The sequence below is a fragment of the Cetorhinus maximus genome, chromosome 5 (genome assembly GCF_964194155.1).
Source record: "Cetorhinus maximus chromosome 5, sCetMax3.hap1.1, whole genome shotgun sequence".
Lineage (NCBI taxonomy): Eukaryota > Metazoa > Chordata > Chondrichthyes > Lamniformes > Cetorhinidae > Cetorhinus > Cetorhinus maximus.
The window spans coordinates 135,766,519-135,787,316 of NC_135883.1; the positions used below are offsets into that span (position 1 = coordinate 135,766,519).

Consider the following 20,798-nt stretch of genomic DNA (forward strand, 5'->3'; position numbering starts at 1 on the left):
AAAAGGAAAGTAGCTGTTTAATCTTCTGAAAAAGATAACTCATTTTACCAAAACATTTAACGGAATGAAACAATAGATGCAAAAGGTTACTAATGTAGTTAACACACAAACATAAGCTCCTTGCATTCAGTAAAAAAAACTTCCCAAGGTACAAAGAACAATCTGTTGAAAGCCTTATTTTGAAAACAATCCCTTTTAAAAAGTGACACCTACTGGAAATATTCGGAATGACTAGGTCCATTTAAGAAAATCAAGTTCAGTTGAAACTTTGGCCTGAGGACCACATGCAGGTCTCAAAAGTCTGGGAAACTTAGCGCCATGTGCATATACTACTCAATTGCCGATTTATTCTGTTAGAATTAGTATCATCTTATTTATGGATAAATCCTACGCCAGAACAGCAAGGTCCAATAGTAGCAGCAACTTGGGTACTCAACAATGTAGTACAGAAACATACCCATTTCCTAATTTCTTGAATTATGGTCAGAGATCCAAACTTTGGATTGGGGGATTTGGGGAGCAAGGTGGGAAAAGAGGAGAGAGCTACTTTCAATATTCAATCAAGGATCATAATCAACACATTTGTGAAGGTTCCCTTTGTTTGGCATCACTCATGAAACTAATAGCATTTAAAAAGCACAGATTTATAGCTTTACTAAAAATACAGAGGAAATCTTCACAAATTCTGCAATATAAACGATAAACGGAATTCTTAACACATGTCAACAGAGCACCTTGCCAATATGCAGTGCTCACTTTAGCGATTAAAATGATTTCTGTGTTGTGCCAATTCTGGTCTCTTGGGCATTACCGATTTTAATTACGCCACCAATGACATCCATGCCTTCAGCTGCCAAAGCCTGAAGCTCAGCAATCCCTTCCCTCAATCTTTCCACCTCTCATTTCTCCTTTAAGATGTTCCTTAAAACATAGATTTAGACTTGAATGTAGGAGGGTTGATCAGTAAGTTCGTGGATGACATGAAAATTGGTGGGGTGGTCAACAGTGAGGAGGATAGCCTTAGATTACAGGGGGATATAGACAGGCTGGTCAGTGGCAAATGGAATTTAATCCGGATAAGTGTGAGTTGATGCACTTGGGTAGGACAAATAAGGCACAGGAATACACGATAAATGGTAGGACCCTGGGAAGTACTGAGGATCAGAGGGACCTTGGTGTGCATGTCCATCGGTCCCTTTAGGTGGTGGGACCAGTAGATAAGGTGGTTAAGAAGGCATATGGGATACTTGCCTTTATTAGCTGAGGCACAGAATATAAGAGCAGGCAGGTTATGCTGGAACTGTATAAAACGCTGGTTAGGCCACAGCTAGAGTGTTGCGTGCAGTTCTGAAATCCGCGTTATAGGAAGGATGTGATTGCACTGGAGAGAGTGCAGAGGAGATTTACCAGGATGTTGCCTGGGCTGGAGGGTTTTAGTTATGAGGAGAGATTGGATAGACTGGGGTTATTTTCCCTGGAGCAGAGGAGATTGAGGGCGGACATGATTGAGGTATATAAAATTACGAGGGGCATAGATAGGGTAGACAGGAAGGAACCTTTTTCCCTTGGTGGAGGGATTAATAACCAGGGGGCATAGATTTAATAGTTTACCAGGAGAAGTTGGAAGGGTTGAAAACCTATTCTAACTCCTGAGTAGCTAAATTCTTGACCCCGTCACCCTAACCCCACCCACCTGCAATCCTACCCACTCACCCACCACCTACCCCCTCACTAACTTTTACACACTTACCTTCTATCTGTAACTTCTCAAAGTGGCTTTGGGACCTTTAAACGCTCTACTTACTGGAACATGGCAGCTAGTGCCGTAAAAACGGGGTGCGGCTTCTACAATGACTCTCTCTGCTGCTCCCTATGAGGATTGCTGCACTGCATGAGTTTAGAACAACCCTCCATCGGAAGATGGGCCCCAACAATCATAGGAAGGCAAGTAGCTAACACTTGTCTCATCTAGGTCAGAAACAGGGATTCCGACCCAGATTGGAAGTCCTGGGCTAGTATTCTCTGTTAAGACCTAGCCCAACAGATTGGTATGTTGCCCTGAATATAATGAATTACTAATATTTTTCCTCAGCTTCCATCACAAATTTAAATAGGAGAGTTGTTGTCTATCAAAATTAAACTTTCTGAGAAGACTCAGCACAAAAACTTTTTGATGCACAATATATCCAAGCAACATAACACGATGAAAGATGATTAAACTGGATTAGATTTCAAATCACAACCAAGCAGTATATAGCATTGGGAATGGCAGCACTCACTCAGAACTAGCTTGTGTCGACACAATTAACAACCTCGGTTCTCAGTTCTGAAGCTTGCCAAGTGCAAACACTGACAAACAGCAAGAGGAGAAAGAGCACAAAAAGTAGCAATGATGAATGGCATGCCATTCAGTCAAGATCATAAAATAGTTAATACCCTCTAACTTTCAATAAAATGCAGTAAAAATGACTTAACTAAATTAGATCCAATTTAAAAGCAAAGAGATAGAGAGCCATGCAATACAAGAACAGAAGTCTTTGATAAGAACGGTCATTCAGCCACTGAATCTTTTAATGCATAATATATTCCTGACTGAAGTCAATCTCTTGCACCAAAATCTGGCCAGTGTCTAAAAATGTTTATCGTAATTCTTCAAGCATAGGGCATTCTTTTCTGCCAAAAAGTCCCAAATGCATTAAGATACATACAAAAACAATTTTAAAACTGGAGTGCCATTAAAATGTACTTTTAGATCTAGCAACTATGAAATTGGTATATAGGAACAATCAGTGCTTCTGTTGTTGTATGATAGCATTAAATCTAATTTTTGATAATCTTTTTCTCAGGCAACACTGCATTTCTTTTAAAAAAACTTAATTAAAACTGCGCATTAAACAGAATTAAATGCACAGATCTGACGGTGCTGACTAATGTTGGAATATAGTTCACACCTGGACTTCTTGAAACCAAACAGAATTTGCCACAATAAGAGTCAATTTGATGAAATAACCCAGTTTAGCCATACCATTAAAATGCTAAATATTTAAGACATTGCTGATTTTAATAAGCGCATGTAATATAGAATGCCGGCAGCAGCAGAGATTAAAAATGAATCAAAGTGTGCAGGCAAGCAAGGAATATTCTGTAATTATTATAAAAATTAACACGCTGAAGTCGTGGGGCAAGTAAACATGCTGCCTCATGTGATAGGGTGAATTAAATAAGGTGCTCACTCCTGATCACTACCCAGTGTGACCCAACAGGAAGCCTTATGTTGCCCAATGAAAAGGTTTGCTCAGCTGGAATTCTAAGCCCCCTTTTGCAGTTAAATAGTCATTGGAACTCAGTGCCAAAGCTGACACAAAAGAGCAACTGCTTGGATAATATAGCGGGGTACTGTTGGCACCTGTGAAAACAGGAAAAAAGATTAAAAGATAAATAACTTACCTTATTTTCCTGTGTGACAAGTATACTTATCCCCCCAGGTTTCAAAGGCACCTCCTCCATTGCACCAAATACATCAGTCTCGACAGAAAAAGTAAGTTCCAGACCAAGGTCACTAATATCATTGTCCAGAATCCATTGGAGGTTTTTAGCATACTCCGGGTCAATGGAGGCTACATCCTGGTAGTTTACAGGGATACCTGAAAACATGTATTCACAACAGAAAAATCTTCAGATCAAGTGCATTGGTTTAATGTAAATATTTAAAACATTAAGCAAGAAATGTAAAATGCCCAGCTCATGTATTAAAATACAAAATCAAATCCCTGTATATAAAAGTGCAATTTCTGCACCTTCAGCCACAAATGCCACTTCTTGGGCGACTTTGGGATTTAACTGAAGATTGTGCAACCTTTCCAATCACACACTTTTCTGTAGGGAAACAGTCACTTCTTAATTTTTAGCTTTCATTTTGCTAATCACTGCTGTAAATCCACCTGGCTTTATTTCTCACATCCTCTTCTATTTATTCGCCTTTTCTCATGCAAAGATAAGGAATCAAAATGGTGGGGGGTGAGTTGGGCACATTGGGGGGAAAATAGTGTTTACAGCCTGAAATTGTTGAACTCAGTGCTACATCTGGAAGGCTGTAAAACGCATCATCAGAAGATGAGGTGCTGTTCGTCAAGCTTGCATCAAGCTTCACTGGAACAGGGCAGCAGTCCAAGGGCTGAGATGTCAGTGGGTGAATTAAAATGACAGGCCACTAGGAAGCTCAGGTCTTTGCACGTTTCACTTTCTCTCTCATTTTTGCTATTAGTGGGCAGCACACTTGCATTAGGCATATCTTTTTCTTTTCTTGTCGCATCATCATTCTCTTTGGCCCTGTGCGACTAACCCTTCTGTCATTCTAGCTCTCCTATTTTCCACCCTATCACAGACAATCCTTTTGTCCTTGTCCCACCCCCCGCTTGCTCAAAACCTATTACATCTCTAACTTTTCCCAGTTCTGATAAAAGGTCATAGACTTGAAACATGGGCTGAATTTTTCACTGGGCATGTGCCCGACACACTCAAGTGCAAAAATAGTGCGCGATGACGTTGGGTGAGCGTCCCAAAGTCACTAAGCTAAAAGCAAAAAACTTCGGATGCAGGAAATCCAAAACAAAAAAAATACCTGGAAAAACTCAGCAGGTCTGGCAGCATCTGCGGATAGGAGCACAGCTAACGTTTCGAGTCCAAATGACCCTTCAACAGAACACTGCGCACTTGCACGATATTTTGGTCGGCGGGTGCACGCTAAAATCGGAAGCACGCCCGCCGACAATTAAGAGGGCTTAAGCCCATTAACGGCGCAATTAACTGGGATTTTTCACTGCCCGTCCAACATTACAGGTGACAGGCGAGCGAATCGGCCAGGCGGCCTTTGCGTTTTTCAGGAAACCTCATCCAAGGGCGGGATGTGGTTTCTGATATTAATTTTAAAAAATGTTTGGGCAGAATTTTCTTCATCCATACTAATTCTGATGCGTGGACATTTTGCCCAGTTTTAAAATTTTTATTTTTTGTATTTAAATTCTTCAGCTCCGAGGCAGCTCTCTGCCTTCAGGGAGCTTTCATTCCGCGCCCTCCCCGCACCAACTTCGGCGCTTGCCCTCCTCCCGCCCCCAACCCAGGCAGTGCTGATCGTACCAGCACGCACTTCATGCTGGCTGACCGTTAATTGGCCAACCAGCGTGAAGTCGCAGTCGGGGGCCGATCGCAGTTAGCGGTCTGTTGCCCAACCACTCCTGGACCCGCCGATCGCGCCCATCTACCGAGCTGAAAATTCAGGCCTTTAACTCTGTTTCTCTCTCCAAAGATGAGACGGTCTCATTGAAACATACAAGATTCTGAAGGGACTTGACAGGGCTAGGCACAACGGTTGTTTCCGCTAATTGTGGATCCAGAACAGGGACACAGTCTCAGGATAAGAGTTCGATCATTCTGAACTGAGGTGAGAAGAAATTTCTTCACTCAGGAATTTGAGAATCTATGGAACATGAAACCCGGAGGGCTGCGGATGCTCTACGGCTGAGCATATAAAAGACTGAGGTGGACAAAGTTTTGGAGTCTCAGGGAATCAAGGGATATGGGGAGCAGGCAGGAAACTGGATTTGAGGCAGATCAACCATGATCATACTGACTGGTGGGGCAAGCTCAAGTGGTCATAAGATCTACTCCTGATCCTATTTCATATGCTACGTTCAGTCACATGATATTTAAATTCTTCCTCCTGGATTCAATACTTCATATCTTCTAGCTTTCCCTTCACCCGTAGTGCTGCAAGTACAATTTCTGACAATTATCTTCCCCTTCATTTGTTTTGCAACTATTATCTATACCATCTTTTATACCTGAACGCTGCCCCACCTTCCACCATCCCTTCCCCACACCCCACCCAGTTATCACCCTCCCCTCAGCATTTACTAATTTACAGTTCTTGTGACTGCCTTATTTATCCTTTCCATTAGAACCCTGGTCCTACTATGGTTCAGGTGGAGCCCATTCCAACAGTACAATTCCTTCCTGATCCAGTAGTGTGCCAGTGTCCCATGAAATGGGATCCCTCTTGCTCACACCACTCCCTCAGTCACCAGTTCACCTCTCTAATCTGTACGCCAATTTGCATGTGGCTCAGGTAAGTAATTCAGAGATTCTAATCCTTGGGACCCTGTTCTTTAAATTAGCTCCTAGTTACTGGCACTTTTCCCTGTGTTATCTCACCATGAATCGTAACAACTGGATCCTTCCCATCCGATATCCTTTCACAGTAGTTTGAGATGCCCCTTACCCTGGCAGGAGGTAGACAACATATCATGTGGGACACACTGTTCTGCCGAAAAAGAATGCTATCTGTCCACCTAATTATTGAATCACCCACAACTACTATATCATGCTTTCCTTCCTCCTCCCTATAGCCTTTGGCTCCAGTGTCATGGTCCACATTCTGGCTTTCCTTCTGACGGTCCATATCCTTATCCTCACAGTTAACAAGTACATTGTATCTATTGAATAGGGTCAGTTGTGTGGATCTTATTTCTCTATCCCAGCTGGGTTCTGCTTACTCTGCACACTATCAGATACACCAACCCCAATCTGAACCTGCACCATTTCATGGCATGACCGAAGTCTGAAAAATGAACTACTCGCAATATAGCTAATGTACAGCTTTCCCTCAGTACAATGTTATTCAAGGAAACTAAAGAGAAGTAGCACAAATTAAAATATAAATTTTCAACTGAAGCAATTCTTACCGAGTATATGTTTGTAAAATGAACGCGTAAAGTAGATGTTAACCAGTTGTCGGTGATAAAGTGCCAAACCTAGAATCTGTCCTGCAAACCGAAAATAATTCAGGTGGTCTGGGTTTACTGAGGAATTACTGTTAGGCTGGAAGGTGGTTCCTGTAAGAACATAGATGTATTTTGTCAGAGTTTCTTTGGTTCAATTGATAAACCAATGAATATTAAAAAACAGTACACACAAAACTTAGTTTGCATTACATCATTAATCGACAACTTGAGTTGAAAGCAAAATGAAAGATTCCAGCTTTGGATTTTAAAGATTTCTAACAGGCTACATATATAAAACTATTTCCTTTCAACTCCACATAAAACATGTACCATCAGCTGACTGAGTGAAGAGTGCGTAGTCTGGGTTGATTATCTCACTGGAAAGGATGTCGAACCATTCACGTACCACACCTTGGCCCTGAATAAAGAAAAGGAACACAGGGCTGAAAGGTGCCATACTAATTCATTTATGAAAGTGAATAATGCTAGAGTTTAGCTCCCCATTTCCCTATCTCTTCAGTCTATGTTCCAAATGCATTTCACAGTTAAACTGATTGCAGGCATCTATCAGTCTCATTTAGAACAGGTCACTTTGGTGCGTACAACTTGCAAGAGTCTCCTTGGTGATTTTGTTTCTTCTTCACTTATACTCTCTTCCCTTGCTCTGACCACTGCCAAATCTAAGGTCCCAGGAATGCACCCAGCATTTCTCTACATCAATGCTCTGGGAATTGGTACTCAGTAGTACCAGAGAGATTGCAGATGCTAATACAAATCCTATTTAGGATTCATTTGTCATTAAAATAAAACAATATTTTAGTCTTGCAGCCACAGCAGTCAAAAGCAACTACTAAATATATTAAAAGGGTAAGTGTAGATAAATTTATAAAACTTATAATTCCATTAGATTTTAAAATATCTTTTCACCATTATCTAGACACTGAAAGTGACTGATCAGCTCCCATTCTCAGCTGCCACATAAGTGAATTCCATTCATTTTATACTTCTAACTGACATTTCTTATGGTCAGTTTTAAGAAAATCTCCCCACAGAATTCAAATAGTATGCAATATATTATCAATTTACAAAACAATTTTTTTTAATAATCTATTCTACATAAATATATGCATTAGTCCAGTGATAATGTTGAAAAAAGAATTAGCAAATGGAACTGGGATAAAACAATTCATCTAATTTGGCACTGCAAAGCTGCAAAAGAAAGAATTGTCTCTCACGATGTCTCAAAGATCTGCATACATAATAATTTCAGAAGGTAATCTTCGAAACATTATAGTATTCCTAAATAATTGCAAACTGATTTAAGTATTCCAGTATTGTTGCAGATATCATAAGATTATTCCATGCTTCCAGAACAATTACATATTTTTTCATGAAGATTATTTAAGAATAGGTACAATAACACAGTTGTCACCATCTTTTAATCAGAGAGTCAAGTTGAAGAGAGGGGAAAAAAAACATACCATGCCTTCTTCACCATGAAAACGTACAGCAACGCCTTGTTTCAATTTTTCATAGCTTGTTTTTGAGACAACCTCACAGCTACTTTGGAAAATTGAATCTGCAAACAGAAAATCTAAATGTCACTATGGTACATCCCTGAAAGACAAGATACATGACACAAATCACACAACAAAGCATGCTAAGGTGAGCTTTGATACCCCTCATACTCTTCTCACCCTTCTTTTCATATACAAATTAGCTCTGACCTTATAAAAGTAATGCATAATGTCACCACAATTTCAGCCCTCTCTTTTCTTTATCTTTCATTCAGTCAACTCGAAGCAGCAGATAAACTGTAAAAGAGCAGTTTAGCTTCCACTACCATCATTTTCTCTGGCATGTAAAGTCATCGAGTATTCATGTATCTACCAAAGGTGCGGAAACTCTCCACTGCTGGCTTCATCATTATTTATGTGGCAATCGGAACCGTGCCATTAAATGTGAAAATTCAGGAAGCTGTTGTCAGAGATTCCCTGCTCCTCCAAAAGCTAAAAGATATCCATTTTTTGCCATCTGACTCACCATTCAAACCAATTGAATGGCAAGGAGGTGCCTATACTTATCTAATAGATATAGACTAAACTCAGCAGAAGAAATTAGAACTTCTTCATTCCAGTGTACCTTTTTAATTGCATGGGACTTGGCAATAGCCAAGTAACCCTTCTACACTTAAAGTTAATTTTCAGTGCCAGATTCTCATAAGTTCGGATTTTAATTATTGAAGGTTTTAAAAAGTAAAAAGTCTTATCTTTCTCTCTCTGTTTTGCTTTTCTGTACCTGATTTAACACAAATTCAATATTCTAACTGGCACTTCCTGGTTCAGACTGTGCTGCTCAATAACAATGTTCAATTTGATTGCTTAAGGAGATGCACAATTGCTTGCCTTGTTCACACAGGTCTCAAATGCCCTGTGCAGAATGCTGCACTTTTTAGATGGTTGGCTGACAGCTTAAGGGAAGTTTCAAGGTGTGCAGAAGACATAGGTGAAGGCTCTGCTGTCGGTAGTGGGCTCAGGAGAGCAAAATGTACTGAAAACCAGTCAGAAAAATCAAATGCTTGAGAAGGCATAAAGGGCTGGATAAATAATATGAAGAGAATAAAATGAAAGTTAAATGTTGGAGGTGGGCTTGACAACTTGAGACTAAACAAGACTGTTTGCACTAAGATAAATGCAAAATACTGTGGACGCTGGAAATCTAGAACAAAAATAAAAATACCTGGAAAAACTCACCAGGTCTGATAGCATCTGCAGAGAGGGATACAGTTGCAACTTGGTGTTATATTTGACCAAGATGAGCTTTCGACCACATTTCTGCACCATCACTAAGATTGCCTATTTCCACCTTCGAAACAATGGATGGCTCCACCCCACCTCAGTTCATTGCCTGCTGAAACATTTGTTCAAGCTTTGCCACCTCTAGACTCAATTATCCCAACACCCTCCTGGCAATCTCCCATATTCTACCCTCCATAAGCTTGAAACTATCTAAAGCTTTGCTGCCTGTGTCCTTATTTACACAGATCCTGTTCACCTATCATCCATGTTCACTGACCTACATTAGCTCTGGGTCAAGCAATGTCTTTATTTTAAAATTCTCAACCTTGTTTTCAAATTCCCCTCGCTTCTCCCTGGGCAGAATTTTGCCCTGGATGGGCAGGCGGGCAGCCGATCGCCTCGGCCAAAACGGAGACCTGCCGCCATTTTGAGTGGGCAGGTCAATTAAGGCTATGCGCTTCCTATGTGGCAGGGGGGGGATTTCCCAACTGTCAGAGTGCGCTTTTTCGCGCATGTGCGCAAAAGAGCGCACATCTCCCTGAGACTAAGTGCTGTCTCAGGGAGACCGCTGAAAGTTTTATAAACTTCAAAAATAGAAAAATTAAAAAATTATTAACATGTCCCCTTCATGTGACATGTTAATATATATCACACAAACTTTATTAAAGTTTTTTAAAACAGACATGAAACCTCATCCCACCGGTGGATGAGGTTTCATGTTTTTTCAGAAGCCCGCTGGGGCTCCTGGCCTGCCCGCCAGCCTTAAGGTTGGACGGGCAGGGCCTTTAATTGGCTTAATTATCCTGTCAATGGCCTCAATTGGCCATTGATAGGTCGGCGGGCAGACAGCTGATTGCACTGTCCACCCACCTTCCTGAATATTTAAATGAGGGGGGATGACGTCGGGGGTTCCCCCCAACATTATCCCTTGTCATTTTCATGTCGGCAAGCGGGCCCCGCCCTCAGTTCGCCGACGGAAAAATTCTGCCCCCTATTTCTAATCTACTCCAACACTACAACCCTCCAGGATATCCGCATTCATCTAATTCTGGCCTCAAGCATCTCAAATCTTAATCACTCCACCACTGGTGGTCGAGCTTTCAGTTGCCTAGGCGCTAAGCTCTGGAATTAGCTCCCCTCACCTCATTGTCTCTCTACCTCTCTTTCTTCCTTTAAAAGGCTTCTTAAAATCTACATCATTGGCCAAGCTTTTGGTCATCTGACCCAAGATTTCCTATGTGGTTCACTGTCTCATTTTGTTTCATGATGCTCCTGTGAAGCGCCTTGGAACGTTTTTTACTTTAAAAGCACTATGCAATTATCCTTTGTTGTTTTAAGAGTTGTGCGAAAGAAAGGAGTGCTTTTAAGAGGACAAAAATTTTATGTAATGGTGGAAATGGAGCCAATAACGATCAAAAAGGATTGGGTTGCTTATGATTTATAAGTCATTTACTGACTAGCTAGGAATTGTGGTGGATCTGCTGCAACATCTAAAATTAGGTGATATAGTAACACAAAGTGAAGGAAAAAAGGGGTGGATAATCACTACAATGTTGACATTGTCACTAGGAATCTGTCCATCCTTTACCCAAGGAAGGAAGTCTGCCAGGTTCCTCGTCTGTCCCACAGGTCGAAACAACGGTAGAGTCTGGGCACAGTAACCTAATCGATTTTCCTTCTAGCCATCACAAACCCCAGTCATTACCCCAGGGTATATGGCTCTCCCTCTTCTGGTAGTGACCAAGCCATGCTTTCAAATGTTGGACGTAGAGCTTAGATATGGCTGCTTCTCCCTCTTAGGCACCTGTACTTTGATGTGACTCACTAAAACTTTTTCTTAGGAATGCTTAAAAAATACACATACTTTAAAAAAAAGCTACTCCTGCTCCTTTTCAAGGCATTGCAGCAGGACACCGGCTTGGAGATCCCTATTTCCCTCAACAGCAGCAGTGGGCTCTCTCTTTGCAGTACACACCCTGCTGGGAGAACCCACCCATACAGGAAATGGTTCAGGGTCACAACAGCCACGAGAAAATCCTGCCCAACCTTGCTCTGATGGTTAACCTAATTTACTGGAAAATCCAACCCTTCCTATCTTTAGAATGGGAATAAAACTATCACTAGTTAGAATATTTCTAATAAATTCAAACAAAACTGAGCAGTAGCATAATATAATTTCTTTTAAGATCCATGGTCTTCCTGTTGTTTACCATTCTACATTTGAAGGAAGCATCCTAACATCACATTGAAGGGCAACTTGAAGCAGTATGCTTTTAGTTACAATAGCTGACACTCAAAAGGTTTAACCACAATATTAAACCGACAAGACTTAGTCCACTCTTTTTTACAGTGAGATGAGCTATGAAATAGAGGGAAATAAAATATTTTATCTGCAAGATAAAATTTATAAGTGAAAATTAATTAGTACAGCTAAAATAACTATTTGTACCTCGATGAACAAGTAAGATATCATTTTCATTAACCGGCCTGTGCACCATATCAGAGTCAGGATGATTAGCGTGAAGATGTTCGTAGAACCACTCACATCTATCCTTGAAGGGCTAAATATGGAGAATGAAAAATATAATTAATACCTTCTCTCATTCAATTTTCAGGGAAAAAAAATGGATATAAAGATAGGCAACTGAAATGGAGATGAAGACAATGACAGAATCTATGTGTCCCCATTCCTCATCATTGTAATACTAGACCTCAATCAATAGCCCATTATCCCTCATCACTCAATGCTAGTTCAGAGTAAAGATACAAGTTTCACAACGTGAGATGATAATAGCAAGATTAAGACGAGGAAGAAAAACAGAGGGAGGAAAAGATGATTTATTTAATAAGGGAATTACTAAAAAATAGTTGTCAAAGCTTTTCATTTTGCACTCATCAGGACAAATGCAAGAATACCAAATTTCAAACGGAGCTTGAGAAAAGGGTGCTGACTGGTTGACAAGTCTACTCTGATTTGCCAAGGAAATGCACCAGGGAACTTTTGTCCCCCATGCTTATGTTTAATTCAAAAAGAAAGCACAGTGCCTGGACATGTTCCTTTTACCTGCACAGGACAGGTCCCTGCGCATGAATATATGTGGTTTCTAGCAAGCCTGACTGATAATCTTAAATTTGTTGTTAGTGTAATTCTAACACTCAAGATTGTTCAATAAGTGCTGTCCAAACGCAGAATCACATCCAACCGTAGATATTATGATGAGTTTTGTAACCATGGCCTGGTTCAGTACGGCTCTGCCTACTGCGAACAGCCAAAGGGATGTGCTATTTGATACTATCGATCTGTCATTGGGAAACACATCCTACAAACCTGGCATCGCACCAGTACTGAAATGCATATACCACATTACTCATTTGTGTGGTAAGCAGAACATCTTTATGGCTTGACAGCAGCATCCTGTTAGTGGAGAATACCACTGGCATTGCTACTGCATAGTGGCAGTGTGAAATGGTCAGTTTTGCCTGCTGCTCAAATTTTTGAGATACCTTACCCTTCCAGGGTAACTTGAGGAAAACTGGGCACTTTTCAGATCTGAAAGTGACGGCCTTAGGCCCATTTGAGAGTGTGTACTATACACAGTGAGCAATGATCTGATCGAGGCAAGGACTTTAACAAGGGCTTTTTACAAACCAGGTTTCCAACCTGCATTTTTGTCCTATTGTAGACAAAATGGAATAGTAATACCTTGGCCACCATTTGCAATCGCATGCAGAACAATTTACTGCTACACCTTAGTACAACAATGCCAGTTAGTAATAGGAGTTTATACAAAAGCTTCACCCATAGCTAGGTTGGTTAAGGCAGCTGGTAGCTGAGTCACAAACATATTGAAGGTCCCAAGATTAAGCCCGAGATTATTAACAAAGCTAATTTCAGCTGGAGTGACTATAGGCACTGTTAGGAAGGGGAAAATTGGCCTCAGTGCTGACCTATGCCCAGGGTAGAATTTAATGAGCAGAGGTGGCCTTTTTGTGTTTTCCCTAGCGGCCATTATGTATTGTATCAGCAGTGAAACAGCATTGCAGCCAAGCATAAGCTTACCTTCACCAGACCCATACCTTGCCAGTAGAAAATCACTGGATTTTAATTAAGAGTGATCTGAGTCAATCTCCCCGTTCCCAACCAAATAATGGAGCAGTTAAATGCAACAACCATCACAGATGACATCAGCTACTTAATGAGATAACTAAACTCGATACTTTTATAATCTGCAAACTCATTATATAAATTTACTGGGGCATTGAAAAAAGCTTTCATTTATAAGTATTAACCAAAGCTTACCTGTGCTTTGATGATATGCATGAATCTTGACATCAGCTCGGGGCACTCCAGAAGAAAGTGAAAGTGGTCAAATATTATTATAGGGTTTCTGTAACAAAGTATCTTTTTTTAAAATGGGCACTTATAATAATGCAACAATGAAGAGGCATCTGAAAGCACACAAGCTCACCTTGTCACAAAACATTTCAGAACTTCATCATGCTTGCACACAAATTCTATAAAGCGAGGCGATGTCATTCTGTAAAAGAAAAATGCCATGTGTTCTTTTTCATGCACATTATGTGCTCAATGTGGGATGTGAGGAAGAACATTTTTTTTTAAAATGTGGGATGTGAGGAAGAACATTTTTTTTTAAAAACACAGCAAGTGGTAATGGCCTGGAACTCGGTGCCTACAAGGGTGGTGGAAGCGGAGACGATCAACAATTTAAAAAATAAGCTAGATGGACACTTTAGGGAAATAAACTTGCAAAACCACAGAGATAGAGCAAGGATATGGGGCTGACTGGATTGCTCTACAAAGCTGGCATGGACTCGATTACACCAAATGGCCTCCTTCTGTGCTGTTAAGACTGTGACTAATTAAGATCATATATGTATAATAAAAACAGAATTACAAAATTACAGAACTCTCGAGCCTCAATCTTATGCACTCAAAATAAAGCAGTTTATCATACTAAACTAGCAATTTTGATAATAAATATAACCACACAATGTTCAACTTTTCTCTCCCGCTGGGAATCCTCAATAGTGTAAACACTATACGAACACTGATTGCTCCCAAAGAGTATAATACCCTGTTACAAATACAATTCTACAATGCAGGCAGACACTGGAGTGTTGTCAAGTATGAGAAACCACCTCCAAAAAAAAATGTAAAATCACCTCAAATTTTTGCTAACAACCAATCCCTGCGATTTGTATTAACTCTCAATTTGTTGCCTTGAAATTTACTTCTACATCCTAAAGTTTATGCACTGCACTTCATGCAAATGTTAACTCACTACCAACACCCTCAGGCATGCATACATGGTTCAACATCACTTTGTGTACCTGGGCACAGTAAACGAGGAATGTTGTACGCCCAGCATATCAATAGAACTAAAATCCGAGGCAAGATTAAGAGTGTGATGGTGCAGCCAAAAATAATTGGTCAAATTCAACATCATGTAAGGTATGAACATGTTGCATATCAAAATCCATAAGCTCCTGAATAAAAATTCCTCTGAATACCAAGCCAGTACAAAGTCTGCACTGTAATGCAAATCATTGGTCAAGCAGACAGAACAACAGTTTAGGATGTCATATTCAAAGTCCCCGAGTGGGTTTTGAACTTTTTGTGTCAAAGAGCAGAGAGACATTGCAGGTGATCACTGCTAAGGATCACCTTTTGCATAAAAAAAGAAAATGTGGTCACCCTAAATGTACAGTCGATTCCAATTAGCAGTAACAGTAAAATTGTTGCAAACGCAGGTCAATGCTTTTTGAATAGAATCTCTGAATACAACAGACATTAAAGATTAAAACAATGGATAAGTTCTACACTCTCTGCATCGAGTTAACTCAAGGTTAGGGTGAGGTATAGTAAATAATTTAGTTTCTGTTCTCTCCTTTTGAATTGCCAACATTGTATATACTTCTCCAGATTTTCATGGCACCACAAACATTACATATTCCAGTAAGATTACCATTAATGCCCATTTTCTATTTAAAAACGTCAATGCATTTGTCATAAGTATTTCCCCTCAATGTCCCAGGAATCTTGCTGTCAAATTAAGCTTGCCACTGTATTGATGAGGCCAAATTCTGAGGCTATGAATTCTGCGAACTTGCCTCCTGACTCTCCAAGTCTGTTCACAAACTACAAAGCATGAGTCAGGAGTATGAGGAATACTCTCTACTTGGTTGGATGAGTACAGCTCCAACAATACTCAAGAAGCTCAAGACCATTCAGGACAAAGCAATTAGTTTGACTGGTGCCCCATCCACCACCTGCAACCTTCACTCCCTCCACCACCAATGCACAGTAGCAGTGTGTGTACTATCTACACAATGCACTTCAGCAACTCACCAAGGCTCCTTCGACAGCATCTTCCAAACCCACAACTTCTACCACCTAGAAGAAAAAGGGCAGCAGATGCACGGGAACACCATTATAGGCAAATTTCCCTCCAAGTCACACACCATCCCGACTTGGAACTATTATCGTCATTCCTTCACTGTCGCTGGGACAAAAATGCGGATCTCCCTTCCTAATAGGACTGCATGTGTAGCTACACCAGATGGACTGCAGCATTACAAGGCAGCAGCTGACCAGCATCTCCTCAAGGGCAATTGGGGATGGACCACAAATGCTAGCCTAATCAGCAACACTCATCCCATGAACGAATTAAAAATAAGCTGGATTGTGATCCTAACGTCAGCCACAATCCTGGGTTGGAAACTCGGGAAGATCATGATCAATGTTAAGTCATGGCCCCTTCTAAGCTCCATGCAATTAAGAACAACAGGCAAGCCAGGGAAGTGAGAGGCCCAGAGGGTTCACAGCGATGTCAGGCCAGCTGCCCTACCAAGAGAGGTGGGCGCTGCTAAAGCAGGCAGAAAAACCAGAAGGCGCCCTAAAATGGACACCTCATACGAATGTATTTAAGGCTGGGACAAACAGATTCTTGGTCTCTCAGAGAATTGAGGGATAAGGGGAGCGGGACAGAAAGTGAAGTTGAAGCCCTAGATCAGCCATGACCATATTGAATGGCGGAGCTCAACAGGCCATGTGGTCTACTCCTGCTCCTATTTCATTTTCTTGTGTCCCCTCTGGCTCAAACTCTGACAATCTGTGCATCTCTCTTCGGCCTCAGCCACACACTTTCCAACTCCCTTCTTAAACTCTCTGCACTTTTACTTCTAAAGTTTTCTCAAAATTAATTTTTGACCAAGCTTTCAGTCATATTGCATTTGTCTAATATCAATTTTATTTATTTTTTCTATCCCTCTGCAAAGCAGTTTGGGGATATTTTCTATGCTTAATAGGCTATATAAATGGTTGATGCTCTGAACAAATTCTCAACTGATGAAAGGTCTAAAAATGCCCAAGTTCCTACATACTGCAACAGAGTTAGAAACATAGGTAGCACACTGGATTTCAGTCCTAATGTCAAAACGGGACTTCTGTCCTTGACAACCCCCTCTAGGCAACTTGTGCCTGTTACTAGGGAAAAGGAAATCTATTTGGTAACATACAGCACAAGTGCAAATCAGTGGAGATTTCAACATTCAGACTATTTTATCCAGTAGGCTGAGGATGAAGAAATACAATGACTATGACTCAAAACAACCTAACTTTTGAATTATTCTCACCCCTGAGGCATCTGACAGGAACAGCACATATAAAAGGCCTGGATGACTGCACTCAGTCGGTTTGCTGTCATAGAAATTACATCTAGACCATCTGAACTGGCATCTTGTGTAGTGCTGTCATCATATTCAAGCTGCTCCAAGCTTGTATGTTGGTCTTCCAAGGTCTCTTTTCTCACAGTTTTAAACATCTGAGTAGTGACAACGTCCTGCTGCTCTTGGGCTCTTCGTTTCAGTAAAATGGAAGTGATATTTTTGGCATCCATTTCAGAGTCTTCTTTACTCTTCTTCAATTCTGTGGCAATAAGAACCAACCACTCATCCAACGAGTGCCACAGTAGTTCCAAAGGCTATGAAGACAGAGAAAGAAAAATATTACCATCACTGTGAAAAGATAACTTTATAACTGAGCTGTCATCTGGGAAATTATTTGTAACAATGCAAGAATGCCAATTAATTACTATAATTGATTCTATTTGCTTTTATTGCTTCAATCTTAGCAAGTACAGAATGCGGCAATTAGAATCATAGTAACGCAATGGGAAGAAACAGTCGAAAAGCCTGCAGCTCTTTATAACTTTGTCACTAGTGAAATACTTCAGCTCCCATAATGTTGAATGGTAGGTTTACAAAAATATATGGAACCAGAATAAATCACAATAAGCTTTCCTGGGGAACACAAAGATTGCTTTTTTGATATTGGTTAGTGAATGCAGTTTCAGCCTGCTGAACTAAGGAGGGCACAGGTTCAACCACAGACTGTGCTAGAAATGTTACAATTGTTCTCATGACCTCTGGATTACAGGATAAATCACCCTTCATCAGTATCCAGCAGCCTGCTGAGGAGAGTGGGAAAGGAAAAAAGAGAAAGAGGAGAGAATGAGGCCCTCCTTGAAACTTACCTTTTTGTTCAAGCTTATAAAACAATTTTCATCTTATTGTGCACTTATTGCACCTTGGGATATTTTCCTGTATTAAATGTGCTATATAAATGAAACTATCGTTGTCCTATAAAAGTCTAGGTTTACGTTAGGTGGTCAGTATGCTTTACACAATTATTTTGATGGTACAGTCCTGCTTGAACCATAATGCTAAACATAATAACAATGTGCTAGCTTGTAACATTTAAGTAGTATCTGGCAAGCAAGGCAAGTTCCTTCCATCCAAGAGATCTGATGGGCAAGTTCAAGAGGAGGAGTTGAGTGTGCACATATGTCACAATTGCTTTTTTCGATTATATATCTCTTATCAGCAATTTGTGAAAGAACAGTTTCCTTCAGTCATGGCTCAGTTGGTAGCACTCTCTCCCGAGTCACAGGGTTCTGGGTTCAAGTCCAGCTTGAGCACAAAATTAAGGCTGACACGCCACTGCAGTACTGAGGGACGACTGCATTGCCAGAGGTGGCATCTTTTGGATGACAGGTAAACCAAGGACCCATGTGCCTACTCGGGTAGATGTAAAAAAATCACGTAGTACTATTTCGAAGATGATCAGGGGAATTACCCCCATGTCCTGCCCAATATCTATCCTACAATCAACATCACAGAAAAAGATTCTGATAATTATCATATTGTTGTTGCGGGGGTTTGCTGTGTGCAAATTGGCTGCCGCATTTCCTACTTTACAATAATGACTACACTTCAAAAGTACTACTTTGGCTGTAAAGTGCTTTGAGTTGCCCAATGGTTATGGAAAGCACTATATGAGTCTTTATAAATCTATACAAGTCTTTCTCTTCTTTCCAGCACTAAATTACTCCGTCATGATTCTGAGTAAAAAAGAACTTGCTTTTATATGGCAGTTTTCATGATCTTTGGATGTCCAAGCACATTTTAAGTGCTTTTGAAGTGTAGTCACTACTGTAATGTGAGAAAATAAGACTGCCAATTTGTGCACATTTGTGTCCCAAAACAGAAATGAGATAATGACTAATTAAACTGCCAGTTAGGGGGAGATGGTGGCATAGTGATGTTACTGGACTAGTAATTCAGAGCACTAGGCAAATGCTCTGAGGTCATTGGTTCAAATCCCACCACAGCAGCTGTGGAATTTAAAATTAATAAATCTGGAATATAAGGCTAGTATCAGTAGTGGTGATCATGATAGCTATCATCGATTGTTATGAAAACCCAGCTGGTTCACTAATGTCCTTTAGGGAAGGAAATCTGCCATCCTTGCCTCGTCTGTGACTCCAGGCCCACAACTTAACTGCCCTCTAAAATGGCCTAGCAAGCCACTTAGTTTAAGGACAATTCAGATGGGCAACAAATGCTGGCCCTGCCAGTGACACCCATGTGCCAAGAAAGAATAGATTTTTAAAAGTCTGTTTTTAGTGATGTTAGTTGAGGGATGAATATGAGCGAGAGCACCACAAGAACTTCCCTGCTCTTCTTTGAAATATCACCATGGATCTTCCACATCCACCTGTTTAACATCTCATCTGAAAGACAGCACCTCAGAGGTTGTGCACTCCTTCAGAAGTGCACTGAAGTGTTAACCTAGATTAGGTGTTCAAGTCTCCAGGATCGAACTTGAACCCTTGAATTTTTGCCTCAGAGGCAAGAGCGATACCTCTGAGCAAAGGCTCAAACTTCAATGTTAATATAAAAGCTTACTAAAAAAGGATAAAGACAAAACAAAGCTCAGATGGATGTCCCTGCTCTGTAGATCAAAAAATAAAGGGGAAAAAGGTATGCATTGTATTAATGCACAGGACAAAACTGAGTAATACAACATTAACGAAGGGCAATTTTTTTTTAAAAATGTAGATCAATTAGAAATCCTTAAAGGCTGCTTCAAAATTTACAAGCTGCTGTACCCAAGAAACTGAAGAGATTTAAATTGGAAAATTAATAGAAAGGATTTTCTACATTAAAATATCCATATAGTAATTTTTTAAAGGATAAATTGGCATAGCAACTTCCAACTGAGGGCACACCAAAAATCAATTGTTCATTTAAAGGAAGAATTTAAGCTTCAACATTGCTGAAAAGAGACATGTTGCTGAAGCTTTTCATCTTGCATTCAGTAGGACAAATGCAAGAATGCTAAATTTCAAACAATCACAATAACTTATGCTATAGGAGAAAAGGGTGTTAATTGGTTGGCAAGTCAACTTTTGATTGGCTGACGCATTGCCATGGAGAAAGCAGAGTGTGGTATTTTCCACGAATAGGATGCTGTCGTCAGTCCAAAAAGATATTTTGCCACCACACAATTCAACACCATTATGTATGAATTTCAGTGCCAGCGAGATGCCAGATACGCAGGCTGTATGTCCCAACGATTAGTTGATCAAATCCAACATCGTGTTTCTTTGGTTGCTCATTTAATTGACAGACTACAGGCCGTACTCAGTCAGCCCACACTTGCAAAATCCAAAACAAAATGTCTCCCGCTAGATGCAATTCTGCGACTTGAACAATCCTGGAGTGCTCTAATACCTATACTAACAAATAACTTAAGATAAGAAGTCCAGCTCATAATATGGCTCATTTATGCTTGCCAGAAACGACATACATTCATACGCTGGGACCTATTCTTTGCAAACAAAAGAAATATGTTCAA

At 40.4% G+C, this 20,798-nt stretch overlaps 1 protein-coding gene across 2 annotated transcripts in view; it reads right to left on the minus strand.

Annotated features, from left to right (window-relative positions):
- Nucleotides 1-20,798, minus strand: part of hace1 (HECT domain and ankyrin repeat containing E3 ubiquitin protein ligase 1) — an 83,463-nt gene that overhangs the window by 20,546 nt on the left and 42,119 nt on the right. For both annotated transcript variants that reach the window (XM_078542490.1, XM_078542489.1), the window contains exons 12-19: nucleotides 17,234-17,580; nucleotides 14,047-14,115; nucleotides 13,878-13,965; nucleotides 12,027-12,138; nucleotides 8,261-8,358; nucleotides 7,110-7,197; nucleotides 6,741-6,890; nucleotides 3,448-3,644 (exon numbers count right to left, since the gene is read on the minus strand). In XM_078542490.1, coding sequence (XP_078398616.1) covers nucleotides 3,448-3,644; nucleotides 6,741-6,890; nucleotides 7,110-7,197; nucleotides 8,261-8,358; nucleotides 12,027-12,138; nucleotides 13,878-13,965; nucleotides 14,047-14,115; nucleotides 17,234-17,580 — 1,149 coding nt within the window. The remainder of the gene's footprint in view (nucleotides 1-3,447; nucleotides 3,645-6,740; nucleotides 6,891-7,109; nucleotides 7,198-8,260; nucleotides 8,359-12,026; nucleotides 12,139-13,877; nucleotides 13,966-14,046; nucleotides 14,116-17,233; nucleotides 17,581-20,798) is intronic.